This window comes from Varroa jacobsoni, unplaced genomic scaffold (genome assembly GCF_002532875.2).
Source record: "Varroa jacobsoni isolate VJ856 unplaced genomic scaffold, vjacob_1.0 scaffold_309, whole genome shotgun sequence".
Classification (NCBI taxonomy): Eukaryota; Metazoa; Arthropoda; class Arachnida; order Mesostigmata; family Varroidae; genus Varroa; species Varroa jacobsoni.
In genome coordinates, this window is record NW_019213211.1 from 269,417 (window position 1) to 287,298 (window position 17,882).

Sequence of the window (17,882 nt, forward strand, 5' to 3'; positions counted from 1 at the left end):
CAGGAAGTGTGCGCTAGTTGACCTCTGCGGAGCGTGGGTAGATGAATCCGACCACGTGTGGGCGCGCGCGATGTCGAACTCGCCGCCGCTGCTGTTCGCCGTTCACCATAACCACTCAGCTGCACCATTAGACGCCCGCTGAGGTAACCGGGCAGAAAATTGACTCGAAACTTTTCCTGCTTCGTTTACTGGCCGGTAATAGAAACCGATCGAGATCTAGTATATGCTACGTGCGGTAAAGTGCTGCGTTCAAATCTGTTTAGATTTCGTTTCTTTTGAACGATGATTGCGGTCGCATCAACTTCGCATAAAACGGCTAAAACGGGGCAGGTACTTGAAAGTTTTAGCCGTCGAACAAGTTGCGTATTGTTTTTCAGAACGAACTTCACAGGTCACTTGGACGGTAAACCACAAATAGGAGGCTTTGGACAGATTGGCACTGTCGTTCCAACCCAACCCGTTGTCACACCCACCGATTGTTCGAGCGGTCAACGGGGACGAGTGTAAAATTGAAACATTTTTCTGCTCTATTGTCTGATGAGGCTGCGAATCGTCGGTGACCAAACGCACAACGGACCAACAACCCCAGGCACCACTTGTTCGCCGTACGGCGTTTTTTTTGTTCAACAGATAGAGCAACCAATAGTAGTAGTAGTATGTTTCGATGCACGCAGTCGGAATCCATACAAAGAGAAATAGATTCAATATCCCCCGAGTGTCACCATTCAGCATGAGCATCGTCGACATCGGCAATGACCAACCAGCTCCATTTTTTGTCGCAGAAAACACACTACTACCGCGCTACCTTTAACGTAGCAAAAGTCATTGGTCAAACTGAACGAACACAGTTAAGATGAACCGAGATAGCGATTACCTCGTGGCCAATCGATGCCAACGGAGCTACAGCAGCAAAACTATGCTATATTTGTGCGTTAGTTGATTTTTTGCCTCTTCGTTACCTGTCGGTCTGCCGGCGAGCGCGAGTGGTTAGCTGTTGGATCCGATGACGCCGCCAGCCGCGTAGACGTCTGACACAGAAACACCGACAGAGCGACGAAGAGAATTAGATCTCGGTCTAGCGGATGGCCGCGGCGAGCGACAATGACCGGGGGCAGCACGGTCAATAATAACGAAGTTGCCAAGTCCATTCCGCGAGAATGCAGACTCGAGCGACAATGAGATTGACGGACAAGAGTGGTCCAGAGGAAAAAATCGACGGAGACGACCTGAAGATAGGCGTAATACTAGATGTAGGAGTAGCAATAGTAGAATTGATTCATCTATGAGACTTGGCACCTTCTGATCAACGCGAATAGGATACGACATTGGACAAAAGTGCAGGACAAAGCAGCCTTTGGCTCCATTTGAAGGAGGCACCGCGCAACAGCACTGTATACTGCAGCGGTTGCCTTCGCCAATTTTCGGTCACTACCAGCCGTGAGAAACAACAGGACCACTTCAACAGCGGGTCACAATCACCGTACAATAACTATCTGCAGCCGCGGCTACCCTGATCGACTGCTTAGCTGTTAGGCCTTCAGAAAAAAACGCGATGGATGGCCCAGTCAGTGGCCTGATAGCTAGCGAGCGTACCAGCGTACTGACACCACAATCTTGACAAGCTACAACTGTTTCTGGCGATGAAACCGTAGCTGGCGGTCACCTGCCGTTTGGAAATGGCGCGAGCATTAATCATAGATTGGTGAAACGTGTTAGAAGTGGTCAACTTCTAATGAACAGCATAACCTCAATTGTCTAGCTCGCTTGAGGCTTTTTTTATTTATTAGGCTTTCATTATTATTATTATTATTGATGGTTTGGGGCTTCCGGTATTAGCCAGATGCAGGACAACAACTATAACAAACTGACTAACTAAATACGTTTATGAACGTTGCTCTAATATGCGATTTTATACCATAAATCTATTGAATCAATGAACGTCAGCCACTGAACATTCATCATTCAAGTTACCCATTTTTCCGTCCTAAAAAACACCTGTAAAAGCAGTTCGCGAATGTTTAGCGACCCAGAATCCTGTACATACAATAAATCGATGTATTTGGGGCGCATATATAATGAAATGAATCATTAGTTGAGAGGTCTTAATCAACAATCTTTTCCCAATATCATCTAAATTTCCGTTTATTTACCCTGTCGATACGTGCGAGACATGTTGATAGTATTCTATGCCTGGTACACTTTCATTTTGTACATAGCTCCCAATCAGTTCGGATCATCACCATTAGCCTATGATGACCCTGGGCAAACCAATGACAGGACTGGCTTAAATCGATGCGTCGAAAGTTCGACATCGACGGACACTTAGAGAGTATACCGCCATCATAATAGATCGAACAGGCGTACACGTGCAACTCTACGTACACAGGACAGCGGCATGTGTTGTCTCACTGCGGGACGCATTCGTGGCCTATCTGTCTCGCAGACCTCAACGCTTTCCCCAGTTCTTTGATGATATTTAGGCCGCTTCCGTTGTCTAATGAACTCAATCCGTTTCGACTTTTCGAAAATTGTTAGTTCTATCGCCGGCAAAACAATGCCGATAGTGCTATTAACAATGGAATGGGTTGCGAATACAACGCCGGATGGATCCGATAGCCAATGTCCCATTTTATAACATAATATAGTACATAGGATTCGTCAGTTTCCTTCTCTTTCCTTAGCGACTGAATGTAAATCGGCCGCTGCATCCAAAGCGCAGGCCGAAGTGATCGTACAAGTCCGTCTGTAGTAGCTACGACTATCCCCCATCCGGCAGACAGCAAAGGCAGAGCGCGTCGAAGACATGTCTATCATAGATGCCGTTGTCACTGTAGCTGTTGTTGTTGTTGCTGAGATATGAAGATAATCATCATCGTCATCAACAACAACAGCAGCAGCAGCAGCATTATCGGTGCATTGTCCTTCTAGGAGGCGATCAGTCGCGCCACGGATTTCCCCTATAGTTTTGAGATATGCAGACGCTGCTGAGTTGCTGGCAAAGGCATAGGCTAGTCGCAGGTCTAAAGTTGCTGGCGGTGACCTGGGAGTGCGGCGACTGTTGCCGCTGCTGTTACTGCTGTGGGGTAGTAGCAAGGTCTGCAGGTTATCTGGAGCCGCAGCCGAGAACGAACTCCTCCCGTCAAAATCCGTTCTTCATGTCCGCATTCATTGAGATTAGACCAGAGACTGGGTGGCTGCTGGGGGCATGGAGTCAACGGAATGTGACCAGGATGAAATGATACCCGATGACAATGCATGTTGGCCGCACCACAAATCGACAGGCGTATCTACGCAGACATAAGATAAGGCAATACTGATAGCGTCTCACTGGCTTAATTCATAACGACGAATATATTGATGATGGTTTGTCCGTACGTTCAACAGGCGGGTTCGCCGCGCGGTCTGGGCGCACGAGAGACGCGCTGTTCCGCGAACTAACTTGTTCTTGAATATGTGGCCAATAATATCGATTGCGATGGCATATTTTCTAGTGGAGTGGTGTGGTTTTTTCCTCTTTCCTGATGGTTCGTGCGTTTTGGGAAAAAGAACTTAACCGAAAATGTGCCTTTTGTTAGCTGTTGCAGACTTGTTCGAATTTTTTTTTATATACGTAAATAGTCAGGATCTTGGCTCCGGCCTGCATTCCTTGCTTCGGCGCTTGGACGCGTTCGCGGTGTAAGACAACACGACAAAAAAGCAATAGAAAAAGCCGACAACATTGAGCACTACCAGTAGAAGTAATAGTAGTCAATGATCTTTGCGCATTACAGCACTACTACAGACACTTTAGGGCGGTTCAGTGTTGGCTGTCAAAATCGAGGGTGGCGAGGTTTAGCTCTTGAAACTCAAAAAAGCCGCCGCCTTTGAAAGGACACCGCGATTGTGTGCGAGTTGTAATCCGGCGTTCTGGTCAAACCTCCAGCCCCCATTTTAGTGAGGTTTAGCATTGCCGGCAGCTCCAGTAGGCCTGGACCTCCCTATCAGTCAACGCACTACCCATCTTATGCACTCGACTGTTGGTGATTCCTGACTGAAATGACGCACCGCTATACCTCTTCTGCTGCTGCGGTACTTCCTGAACCTAAAGTTCAGGCAGCCCGACACCACTGCTTAGGAAGTATGGAGGCAACAGTAACTAGCGCTAGTGCACAGCACGCAAAGCGTCGAAGAAACCATTTAGTTTATCGCCTCGCTACCGAAAGCGTAGCCGAAAAAAAGCGGTATCTGAAATCCGAGCCGCTACTGCGCCATGAGCGCCAGACTGTGACCTCAGCTATGGTATACAAGTAACTCGCTGGCTGTGCCTACTATGGATTGGTTGCAGGCTAGCTAAAGACCCAGACTGCGTCTGCCCAACCGGATCAGGACAGGTTCTGATCTCGCTCCAATCCTCTGGCGGACCGCAGGTTCTGTATAGAGAATCAATGAACAGAACAGAACGAGCTGAAAGCTGGTGTCGTCTACACAGGAGACAAACGATAGAACAATTGCTTCGATTCCAATGTGTATACGGACTCTAACTGCCGCCATCGAGGTGGTTACCGATCGCAGCAGAAAGTACAACGACGAATGAACAATATCTAACCTATACATGTTTATTGTCTAGCTATACAACGGCTAAGGTAACTATAGACGATTTGTTGACCACGTATGCGTTTTCTATATATACAACAGAGCTTGCTAATATATCGAATAGATTTTAGTGTTTGAAAGGGTAGGTGTTAATTGTAGTTTATTAACAGGTTTTAGAGCGTTTATAGAAATTTTTAGCATTAAAAATCAGGAAGGAAAAGTACAAATACTAGTAACCTTAGTGTCTAGGTACACATGAAATGGGTCTAATTATGGCAACGATATTCTGAACTATACATGGTACAGGGCACGAACAATACTGGCTTCGTCGGAGATCGATCAGTACGATTAGACCGGCTGACAATAGATAGACCTCTTAAGGAAACAAGTACGTGCATATTGCGTAATCTTTTTTAAGTTGCTTGATGTCTGTGTTACAAACAGGTTTCACCATGGTATCGCTATGCGCCACTCACAAAAAATCATCCCAAGTAGTATCGCCGACAATTACGAAAGTAGGTTACGATGTGCCATCATAATGATACCTACAATCAACGGAGGTATCTCGACTAGCTTTTTGCGTGGACACAGGGTACTTATGCAAAGCTTCAGGAAAACCTCTACTGGTCGGTCAACTTCAAAGTTGTCCCACGCAACTGTGCATCTTACTTAAGCACGATGTGTTTGCAAAATGACTAGGAAGGCAGCGTCCAACACTACACAACAACAGGTTTAAACCATTAGCTCTCCGATTCGCGTCTAACAAAGGAGCAAACGGCAGCGGAACGATTCTTCGGCAGAATCAGTCAATTCTTCACCGCGTAGACCACAGCAGACAGCAGTGGACCTATCCGCAGATTCATTCCCAAACGACGCAGAGATTAGTCTCGTGCCTGACCCGTTTGCTGTGTCGTCCAGTTCGACCCGTTCGGACTGCAGTCGTCATCGCCATCGCTGCCGCCACTTTCGTCTCAAAGAACGGCTAAGACTTCAAGGCGCGACGAACTTCACGTCTCGAAAGCAACTCTATGCTTTCTCTCTCTTTCTCAATCGAGATTGCATTGAGACTACTACCTTTAGAGATCCTCTAAACGAGAGAATGGAAAGACGCTGGGGAACAGACGGGGTGGGTTGAGATGCTCTCCGTTACGCCGTATGAGCACAATCCGCGCCAGAGCGGTGAATACACGTAAATGTATGTTGTATAGTGAGTCGTGCTATCGAATACCACAAATCTACTTACTAATAGCCAGCGTATTACCTTGAGATGCACGAGTCTCCAATAGCGTATAGCTTTTACAAAGCTTCTTCGAATTCTATCCGCTGGCTGGTGAGGCAGCAGGCTGGCTCCATATTGGCCACTGTACACGTTCAATATCTATACGAAAGCGATCACGCATAAGTAGCTGCGCAGAGAACGACGGTCTATGGCACTGACTCTATAGAGCTATAATGCAACTAACCTGTACATATATTGTAATATATATATAGTGCCGGCAGCGCATTAAGTACGCCTGAAGGCGCCGCCTCCCACCTGGGGCATGATACGTTATAGCTCATATACCGTATAGCAACCTCTATGAACTAACTTGCAAAGCTATGAAGTAGTGAAGCATTGAACAGGCAGGCAGCCAGGTAGGCAAGACACTGTAGCACTGCTTGCTTCGGCTACCGCAAGCCACCACACTCTAGCCAGGCGCCGTATGTGTGACTTCGATGTTGCAACCTGTAGCAGCTTATAGCGCTCCCCTTCACACAACGACGATCCAGCGATATTCCATGCTGCTGGGGCACAGGTTCCTGTTCAGGCATGTGCTGTTATCCAACTACCACTACCACTAGAACGCATCGTCCCGCAATCAATGAATTTCTTTGCAGCCCCCGTAGTCGCAGCAAAGGCGGCGGCCGCAGTAGCAGTAGTACCTGTGCATGCAGCACAATGCGCCCACTACCTCCGGCTACTGCGGGACTATCCGGGGGACGCAGGCTGGCGGGGATCGGCCGAGGGCTGCTACTACTGGAGAAGCTTGCACGGCGCTGCTGCTGCTACAGTCTCCTCCCCGCCCTCCGACCCTGTCGTCCTGCTCCCCCAGCTCATTCTATGTAAACGGCTGCCTATGAGTACGTTCTTCCATTGCTACTGCGGCCGACATTGAAGCTCCGAAAGCCTGTGTTACTTGATGTGAGTTGGGACGGGCGGTGATACGAGTGCTCTCTGGAGCATGGAAGACAAATCATAGCTGCTCATTACCTTGCTCTCGTGAAATAGGGAAAGATCAAGAGGGCCTCGAGGAACGGACAGAGCGAGGAAGACAGGGGGACGAGCGGGCAGCTAGTTCGGAGTTTGTGAGTCGTGCAGCTGAGAGAGCTGCGGCTACCGGGTAGCCACGCAGGCTTTGTCTTGCAGCTTGGCTTGCAGGACGGACCTTTCCTATTGCTTTCACAAGGAGTCAGAACGATAGAACACAAAGCTATTCCTCGGATCTCGGGAATGGGATGAAGTGAACGCGAGCAAACGCCAATCGCTACCAGCAGCAGTCGAGGAACAGAATGAAAGGGAAAGAAACCGGTGAGGGGAGCATTTTCAGAAATTTATAGAGACCCCTTCCTTGACGTCCAACTTCCCCTTATCACAGCCTCTACCCCAAGGCTCCACACGATGCTATACATATTGCTAATGCCGTCCGGACTATTCGTTCTTAGCCATCGAACGAGCGATAGAGAGTCGGTCGCGTTTCGTACTCGGGCCAAAGCTGGAGTGTGAAGCAGGTGTGAGTAATACGAAACCTTTATGACACCTTATTGCCATCTACCCAGGAGAAGCACTTCATTAGAGTGGCGGAGCGGCGAAAACACGATACATCGGGTCGACGGTGAGCGCGACGACCGCTGATTCTGATGAACGGAGATCTGCGCACAGTGTAGACTGCGCATGAGAGGACTTGGTACTGCCTTCCCGGTGGAAGCAGGTAGTCGCACGTTGGTGTAAAGGGAGAGAAAAATACAGATAGAAGAAGAGAGAGGAAAAAACCCGCTGGATATAGTCAAAGTCATCTAACTGTTGGCTACACAGATACTGCTTCAACATCTTTAAATAAGTCGACGAGACTGACTAGTTGGAAAGCAATTCATGAGATAAGGGACTGGTCAGCTTGATCCTGCCTGAGGAGGCCGTATCACACTGTTCCTACTTCTAAGGGTTATAAGCAGCGGAATACAAGGGGTCAATTGATGCTTCTCAAGCTAGCAAAGGTCCTCGGGCTTTGAAATGATCGCAAACGAATTTCAACCCATTCAGGCGATACACAAGTAATAAACGATCGCAATTAAGAAACGACCTGCTATAATGATATAATAGTATATGTGAAAAATATTTATTTTTGGAGTTTGTGTGAGTTTTCGGTCTCGTTGTTCTTGTCAAATACGACTTTCTAACAGAAACCAAGTTTGTTTATGTAGAATCACTAGCTGTGTAATATGCTTAAAGCCTCTAGATATTTCAAACTAGTCGAAAGTATATTCGTGTTTGTAGGATACTTATTTACTTCGAAGAAATCGTTGCCTGATCTAGGACGCTTTGTGCATCATACGAACTAACGGAACGATCATAGGGTTGATCAGTTGTCTTCTGAATGTAGCTACTTTCTGCAAGCAACCTTAAAGGGAACTCCCAGCCCATTACAAGTTTGGGTAAAGTTGAACCTAGAAAGTGGCCCAAAACAAAATCAGCTACAAGCTCTTTGGTGGATTAGTCTTGTTTCGCGCACCGCTATATGAGTTCCCTCTGTTTAGCGCGTTCACCGACTCTCGTTTGGATCGGACTTTGATCTCTGTTTCAGTCTGAATTGCCTCTAAATTGGAAATGATAAATGATACTCTTCGCAAGTTGCAACTCACCATACAACTTCGTCACTCTCCCAGTCCCCTAAAATGGGCGCATACATACACGCGGGCATATATATCTACGTTCTATTTTTCTTAGCTGGGCTACCGTCCTATAGGTTGCTTATTTTCATTTGGCCTCGGAATCGATACCTCCGCTTCGGTATTCGACCTGCCACCGCCCTGCGTGACCGGGAGTGACATTGTCGCGGCGGCCCGCATGGCATCAAGCTAGCATGTAGTACAGGATCCCGTTGTAGGAGGAAGTCATCAGAAGTGACTCAGGCAAAACGAAGAACGAGATGAAGGACGTTAATTCGAGCGGATGCCATCCGATGGTGTACAGGCTTGTAAACTTACCTGTAATTCAAAACGAACTCGTTATGCAACTGTAATAGGCGGCTACCTAACGTGGGGTCAACGATCACACTGAGAATAAACGCTGGGACCTACTGCTAACGTTAATCTGATGCTGCAGAGGACGACATGAACCAGGCCATAGCACCGCCAGTGAAGTCAATGATCCCATCCCATGGTTTGGATGTTTGCAGGCGATAATATTCTGAGAAACTCTACCCAGTCACCTACTAAAAAATCCAGACTAAGAAAAGCTAAATGTCATAATACTTTTTATACGTAGCTTTCAGATCGTCTAGAATCATAATGGATAATATCGGGTGAGAATATGTTAGTAACGTTTGCAAGCGTTTTTAATGTAATAGAGACTTTATGTGAAATAGAAGTTTTTAGCCATCTCCATATACATACACATCATTATTTACAAAACAAGACACATCATCGAGTAATTACAGGAACAGCTAGGAATATATTACATGTGCAGTTCCAGGAGGATTCAGGCTGCGTACGCTTTGTACTAGAATATTGTTAAAAGTGTCGCTCAAAGAGAACATCCGTTTCGCTCCCACCCGTTTTCTCTAGACAGTGCTTTCATCAGTGGAGTAGGAGAGGTTCTTTATGTGACAATTAGTGTTTTGCCTATTCCTCTACTTTTTTCCGTAGTAGTATAGTAAGGATATTCGCGGCTAGCGCCGGTGAAGCGGCCACTGGGTTGTGCTTCTTTCTCGTTGCGGTACCATTGCTTCTTCTACGGACGAAGCCAATTCAAGCGTAAAACCATCCATATGGAAGCAAATGATTCCAATCTGAATGTCCATACAACGGGGTACAAAGTGATGCATTTAGCTCGACCACACCGGAGGAGAGTCGTCGCTGGGTCCTAGCGGCAATAGCAAATAAACAGTACCAGCAAATGGAGTTCCCTACGCGTCTCGATGATACGATACGTGAAACAGCTGACATGACACTAGTACCTTCATGCGATGCTCACAACGGATCTGACAAACAATTGACGTTAGCTCACTCGAAACATAGCATTGTATAGAAAAGAACAGCAAGAATTGCTCGTTCTAGTGCCCAAGTCCTACAAGTGCGACACGCTCCTCGCCTGTTCGACAAGTTAGCACGTGACATCTCAAACAAAGATAATCTCAATCAGGCTCATTACTTCAGCCCACACTGTGTTCGGAGCGACTAAACCAATTTGGCCTCGAAGGTTTACCGAGTTCTAAAGTAAATGTATTTCTTTAAAACACAAGAATTCCCATTCATTTATCCGACTTCACTCCAAATTCGGGATCCGAATAGATAAATGTCGAGCACTGCCAGCAGTTATTGTTAACTATTTGTACTTAGACTGTTCTCCTCATTGTAGCCAAACGCCGTCGAATAGGTGATATTCAATCTGTTTTTTTGCTTCTCGTGGAACCGTTCGGATAAATTTCGTGCTTTATTCGTTTTTTTTTTTTTTGGCACACGATGCCGTCAGTAAGCCGCTAACAATGACTTCTAGCTCTGATTGTTGTTGTCCTTCTTTGCTTTTTGCAGTGATTGTAGATTCGAAAGCAGATCTAACGGTTCTAGTTAAAGTTTGCGCCGCTGCCGGTCTCGTGCATGCGCGAGAATCGGAAGCTGCGGCAGAAAGATGGCGTAAAATAGACTACTACCGTAATACCTATATCGGGGTTCTTCTTAACTATTCAATCACTTACTTGATCTGCTAATGTTAATGATGGAAGGCGGCCGCAGCAGTAGGCGAGTAAAGATATCATGCCAGTGACTGCGGCTACACCGTTGGCGGTTCTACATTCTCATAATTTGTCAATGACCAGTTCCTTGTCGCGGTGTCGGTAGATCCGGCTTTGCTAAAAAGTGCTGCCGTTGTCGTAATCGTAGACCCGCTAACGTCTCTAACATGGCCTTCTGGACGCCGTCTCCAAGCGCGCACCGTGTTAGTTCTGTCTGTCTATCTAAAAGTAGTTCTATTTGTTCGCTCGATGCCGGTCTAGCTAGTTTCTTGTTCTTTTGTGAAGTTGCCGCCTGGAACACATATGGGCTTCGCCCCGTATTCCGCCATTTTCTCTCTTCCTCACCAACTCCCGGCCGGCCCGCCAGTAGGTACCACTGCTGCCGAATCTCGCACTCCGCTGCTTACTTCCCCTTGCAGCTGTGGTTCGAAAAGAAAAACTCGGTAGAAGACACAGGTTTGTTGGCGCTCCGCCTCTGTCTCTATTATTTTCGGTCCCGTAGTTGTTCCACCTTGACAGAATGTTCCGCTGGTGGGAAATTTAACAATCCTACTACTAGTAGTTCCACTATAAACGCACTGTAGAGCAAACTGGTGCCGTCGATGTCGCTGCATAGCAATGAATATGATTGGCAGAACAAAGGGGGAAGATTTGTCTCTTGTACTGTCTTCTTTATTACTAGCTCAAGCAGTAGCGACGCGTTGCTGGGGCTGTCCATGAGTACAAATTGTGTCCCAAGCGGCTCTCGCCTGTGATCATTGACTCATTTACTCGTATGGTCTCCGTGGTACCATGCAACCGAGCAAGTCCGGGCAAGCTGTTGCGAAGCCGCTACTAGTGGCATGCACACACACCCAGCCTTGGCAAGGAAGATGCAGGCGTTGACAAGACCGACACTCAGACGGACGTCGCCGCAGCAAAAGTGATACATCTATACCTAGCATTTTGCCGTCTGATTACCACGATCATCTTGATTAACCAACGGAGCGATCCTATATCTACCAAATCCAAAAACTATATATAATAGACTTTTCTTCACCTACTTCCAAAGCACCGTAGCTAAAATTTGGAAAGATGATAAATTGTAAAAGAACTTATCAAGTATTCGCGAATATCAAAGCTGCGCCGTTGAGCCACTAGTAATAATTAAGTGCTATATTAGAAATCTATACTGCGTAGTCATGTCATACTTAGTAGAGTTTCCGTTCAGGTCAACATAGATAAGTGTCGGTGGACCTATATATGGCGGCCTTGCAAACAACCACAGTCATCTGCAACAGCTATTTATACTATAAGACAATTGTTTCCGCCAATGTATACTAGACGCTAACGGTGCAAAAAGCGTACGGAAGCGCCGTTTCCGAGGCACACAAACAAAAACAACAGCACCTCGCTCACGCTTCGTATAACCCCTATGCCTACCTGCAACGGGTCAACTCTACCGACACTTGCCGCAATCGAAAAATGAACAATAATAAAGTTATTAGGAGGTGAAATGGATCTCATCCGCTCTTTTAGTGGCAATTCCTCATGCCATTTAGATGATAGGTCTCAGTGTCTTGTTACCTTTAATAGATGCCGCCACACTGATAGACCCGGACGGGCCCATGGAAGCGTCATGTGTATAAACGCTACAGGATGAGCCGGCTTGCAAATGCCGCACTCAAATATAGCGCCTTGCATGTAGCGCGTTTATGGTGCTCGGTTTCCATTCAGCGGCTAGCGGCAACCGCCAATCCTATCTGGCTTCTTCCATTACATGGCTAGTTCGGTGTTTACAGTCTCCTGTCCTGTCTCCCGCAACGTCATCTGCTGGGGAAAAGTCTCATTTGGCGCGCACAAACAGTTGAATTTCTCGACGAGGGTGTATATTGCTTTGCATAGGCGCAATGGCGGAAATGCAGATGAATCGGGTAGTTGTGGGAGAAGCGGATGTGTCGTTTATCTGTTCAATTCGATCGAAGCAAACATCGATTGTTTTCACTGCTTTTAGCTGTGTTTATATAACTAAAGGAAAAAAAAAAGCGGGATTTTCAATTCACTATAAGAAGCCTCTGCAACTGCACTACAGCTCCAACCCATGCCTAATAAGTCCCTCTAAGCAGTTTCGGGCTATGGGCGGAAAAAACAAGTTCTTCGACATGGGACAATAATAAAAAAACATCGGTCTTTTTGTTGTTTTTCAGTGTATGGTTGGAATTGTCAGCGTCAGTCAGCAAACACAGCTCAAAACAGCGTTACGGAAGAACTGAGATGCGTGAGCACAAACCTGCACGCGGGCACCCAGCCGCTCCTATTGTCATGGTCACATACATCCATATCACATGATCAGGGTAAAACCGTCAGAAAATCAGTGCACAAATGAACAACAGAGACGGGCAGAAGGCCATTGAGTGAAGGAATACAAAGAGTGATGCACCTACGACTTATACTGCTTTGTTCTGATGGGCCACTCCCTCTTTGTCTCATTGATGGTGATAGCAGCTATTTCAAAGCTGTCCTACTCACATTTGTCCGGCCCGGCCTCGTTCCGGAGATGGACTCTGAAGACCGAATGCTGGTCGTCGTTGCTACTGGCACTGTTTCAGTTGCTCCCAGCGATGAGCGGCGGCGGTAGCCGCGAACACGATGACGGTTTAAGGGTGCCGACGAAATCGGCACGAATAGAAACTAAGGCTTCTGGCCGTTATCACTATGCAGTGGTATAATATACCGCTATGCTAGTATGTAGCCTCTTTTATGGAGAGTTCAGATGCCTTCTCGAAAAATCAAAGGCGCCGCTCAGCGGAAGCACGCGCTGTCGGACTCTCCGTTCAGGCTACAGCATCAACGGTTCCAGTAGCACTATCCGCCATCCTCCGAACAAGCTGGAGCTGACAAATAGTCTAACTTGATTCCTGTTGCTCACTTGTTTTCCGCTCTCCACCCACCAATTTCCAGGGTTACTAAATACTCTGTTGCTGTTGCTACCGTTATTGTTGGTCCCGTTCTATCAAAGCCTGTATTGTGATGTCTATTGGAACGCAGTGTTGAGACGGGACAAATGCCTGCAGACAGTATGGGCAAAGGTTCTAGTTCCCAGGTCTCCATTCAAGCCCTAGAAAAAATAGCAGCGGCAGTAGTTTTAGTCCGGATAATCACACTTTTGCATTTCTTACTACTAAGGCTCTTTCGTCGTTTCGGTGGCTTACCATCGAGAGTCCGTGATGTCTTCCTCGCTCCTAGGAGCGCCCTGGCAGCACCGCAAGTGTTAGACAAGCGACCACGCTATCGGTGGCAGGCATAATGAGATGCTTGGCAAACGTATCGGTATCTATCCTCGCATAGAAACTATTCGTTCAGCGCTGTTTTACTGCTGCTGCTACCGCCGCCGTAGCGTTCTATCTATGGAGGAACTCATGATACAGCTTTCGGTACGATGGCCTAGCAATTTCCATGCAGCTGTCAAGAGGCCTTTAAGGGGCCTACAATGATCTAGCTGCTGCTCAAAGGTTCATAGCCAGCAAGCTTTTACTTTTGCTTTTCGCTCTTATTGATCCTATTATTGTAATGATCAACATAATTCTATAGCCCATAGACTGTTATGGGTCCATCATAGGATATTCGCAGTGGAGAGCTGTGAAAATAATCGAAGTAACACGCGTATCTAAATAAGCCTACCCATTGCTTACTCTGCCACTTGAAGAACCGCCACTAGCAACGTGCTTAAACAACTGATATTAAAGTTGAACTCAAACTAAACTTGTGAAATATTAACGAGCCAATCAGGTTAGTAGCTTGGTGGAAAGAACTAAGTGGCTCTGAGCATGGTCACTTGCTTAGGCGATTTCATAATTAAAGTGCTACTCTGTTAACAGTACACAGGTCTCAGTGATACATGTGTGTAGTGAGCCGAACGCTCGGAACTTCATCAGTCCACGAAGTACTGAAGTACTGATTTTCTGTATATTTCGCCATCAAATTTCGTTCTACAGAGAATCTGCAGCCTATGCGAAAGCCAAATCGTTCGTTGCTAACCTTGTAGCGGCTGAGACACTTGGTAGTAAGTGATATTTTTAATGTCCTTTAAGAACGAGGAATCTGTTTGCAAGACTGGTAGAACAACACGCTGCTCGTCATATTTCCCGCCACCGCGTTTACCATTCGATGTAAAATAAAACGTGCAAGCATTTCCAGCGTACCATTTTTGTCGTCCTGGGAAGAAGCATCCTCGGGACTGGAAGCGCCCAGATTTGGTGCTCCTCTCCATGCCCAGCCTTCGGCTAAGTAGGGCGATGTTAGAAGTCCACTTGAATCTGCAACGAATGTACAAGACATCAATCGAATACCAGGAATTATAAAACTAGCAAAGTTGACTGCGAAAATAAACCAACAATATTGGCTATGTCAACCCTCCTACAAGAGAATGGCTATATTGTATAGACTAATATTTGACAAAGTTACTCCACATCAAAAACAATCACTCATGTGTATAATCAGCGCCGTCCTGCTCGACCGTGTAAATGATTATGTAGGAATAATTAAATTTTCTGAAGAACTCGGAGGAGCAGGCAGGATGCCAAATCCATAATATATATATATATATATATATATATTCACTAAACGTAAAGACCCTAAACGTGAAAAGATTGAACGGGTGAACCATAGCTAGAGATGAATAGTGCTACAACGTAGCTATAAGGACAAAAAGCACTTTGGATTGGATGATACCTGTGCTCACTCATTAACTGATCGTAGTGGAACAACCCTACGTAAATATATAGATGATGCGCCTATTTGCCAGAGACGTCAGCTACATTCACATTATGTAACCAGTGTTTGCTTACTAACGACTAAGAGTGTGGACTAGTAGGGATGCGTAATAGGGGAGAAAACGAAAATCCGTCAGATAATAGCCCATAACCTTTACAGTGCTCTCTCTTCTGCAACGATGCAACTAGAGCGATGACTGCTGGCCCCTGAGATCGGATAGTACCTATATAGCAGTCATTTGGCTAGTATAGGGACCAGAGTCGAAAGCGTTGAAGATAAACAACTATATTACAGGCACAGGCTTAATGTCGTCGGCCCGCAGCTAAGGCGTGCGTCGTCCGATCATTCAATTGCAGTCAGCTGCGTCGGCCAACCAAACCTGGGGTTCTGCCTACGAACTTAAAGCACCACGGGACATAAATGAGACTACACGCACTCAGACTCACAGTTTCTGCTTTGTGACCAACCATTTGACTATCATTCCTAACGACCTTTCTCAATCGGTGACTTTCCTTTTCTGGTGAATTCAGGGTTACTGTTGGCCAGCTACAGCGGCTCAACTTTCGTTTCTCCACTACGATTTTCCTAGTTCGCTCGTTTACTCGACACAGCTTTCATATTTCCTCAATAGACCTGGCTGATCGCCTACCGGTGAAGCAGCGACATATCTGTAGCACGCAGAAGCGCAGGAGTATTCAAGGCAAAAGCGCAGCGAGGCGCGGACAAAGACATTAATTTCGAAAGGATTCACGCGGCTAAGCGGACGCAAGGGTAGCACATATCGGCTACGTGGCTTGCCTGCCCTCAGTTCAAACAGTTTTTTTTTGTTCCTGAGCTAGCTCTGGTCGAATGTCAGCGGCTTCGACATAGAGGCGTCTCAAAGGACTCGACTACTTTGTTCGATCAGGCGGTCGGTTCGTTCTCCGGTGGTGTCGGACAAGTTCGTGCGGTAAAGCGCGCTTTAAGGCTAGCGCGTCATCTCTGCCCCTTTTCAGCGCCACCGTTTAAACCCCAGTTGACTCCATGTAGCTGCCAGTCCCCACTATCAGCCTATGATATTAACATAGTGCCGAACATTATAGAGGGATAGATCAAGCTCATTGCTCGCCAGGGAGCCGTTAAAATATTATAACTTGTCGTCGTCGTCGCCTTCGTCGTCCTTCTACCGGTAGGTGCTGCCGTCTCTTTTGCCGCGGCTGCGTCCACCGCTGTCGAGGCTATGCTACGCAGCGGCAGTTCCGTGAGAAGCGCGCACCCGCCGCCTAGCGGCTGTGGCGAACTAGCGTTGGTGGGCTTTATCGCTGCAAACAGGACGAACGACGAGGAACGCGATGCAAGAAGCTCAGAACTGGTTGTTTTCAGCACTTCCCTCTTTGGTCGGCTTTGGCTTCCTTTCTCCTTCGAATGAAATCCCTTTGCCCTCATCCGTCTGAAGCCCACAAACTTTTCCCGAAGATTTTACTCTCCTCTTCGCTGGCTGCCCCTGAACGACGCCCCATAAAACCCCTACCTGCACCAGCCTAACCAAAATCTCCGTGAGGTCCGACCAAGCTGCTAAAGCCCAAAGGCTAAAGAGTTGTACGGCTGCACTCCGGATGGTAGGGTATCGCACGCGTAGGAGTTTAAAAGGTGGCCCCGCTGATGCATATATAGGTGCACAGGTATCGCAAGACATAAGAACGGCAAGTGGGCCACTAGACGAGGACGCGACGGCTCATTCGCTGAATGTTGCTGAGCAACTAACGCGATGACTTTGCAGTCACTTTTTCGAAGCGGGTAGCTGCCACAGCAGTTTCACCGTTGCAGTGTGCACGTGGAGTGAGGAGTAGACACAAACTAGCTTCGAAGACTTCTTCATAGTTGTCGTTCTAGTCGTCGGTGTCTAAATCCTCTTTTCAACGTTAGTCCGTGGGTCACGGCCTTCGATCTATGGCTGTTTTGGAAGGAAGCGAGAGAAGGAGGAGCTGGAGTATTATGAGCGTCAAATTTACAAGGGAGATCGTTTTCTTGGTTTCGTCAAAGAAGAATATTTTTCGTGTTTCACGTCCGGTATTTTAACCGTTAGGCGTTACTTCGGTCGGCTGGCCACCAGGAGGAAACAAAGTGTGCCTACGCCCGGATTCGAACCTAAGCTAGCATGTGTCCTAAACTTTAGCAAGAAATATATGTTACCCCCTGAGCTATCAGGCGGAAAGCGAGAAGGAAGCTGGCAGCTCGCAAAGGCTAGCGACAGCAGGAGATAGAGAAACTGAAAGATACCACTGTGGCGTTGGACATAGATATACAGGGGTGCAAGGAAATGGCTGGCTTTCTTGAAGAAGCTTCAGAGAAAATGTCAGAAAAAGGGAGTAAAGGTGAAGATTTCGTAGGAGAACGCGAGGCAGTGGCAATACTTTATGTCAGAGGCAGTCAAGGTAAATAGCAGGAGATATAGCAGTTGTACTACTTATACCGCGGACATTTTATATGGAAGCTTTGGTGCCAGTGTGGGGTCTCTGGTGAGTCTGCTGGCGGCGTCACGATACACCAGTACCGATTCGTTTCTTCACGACAAGCACGATGCGGCTTTGG

At 47.0% G+C, this 17,882-nt stretch overlaps 1 protein-coding gene across 1 annotated transcript in view; it reads right to left on the bottom strand.

Moving 5' to 3' along the window:
• LOC111259233 (uncharacterized) overlaps positions 1 to 16,736 on the bottom strand; it is a 93,854-nt gene extending 77,118 nt beyond the window's left edge. Inside the window, exons 1-2 of the mRNA XM_086967808.1 lie at positions 16,478 to 16,736; positions 14,741 to 14,854 (exon numbers count right to left, since the gene is read on the bottom strand). Coding sequence (XP_086823934.1) covers positions 14,741 to 14,854; positions 16,478 to 16,736 — 373 coding nt within the window. The remainder of the gene's footprint in view (positions 1 to 14,740; positions 14,855 to 16,477) is intronic.
• Positions 16,737 to 17,882: the final 1,146 nt, after the last annotated feature.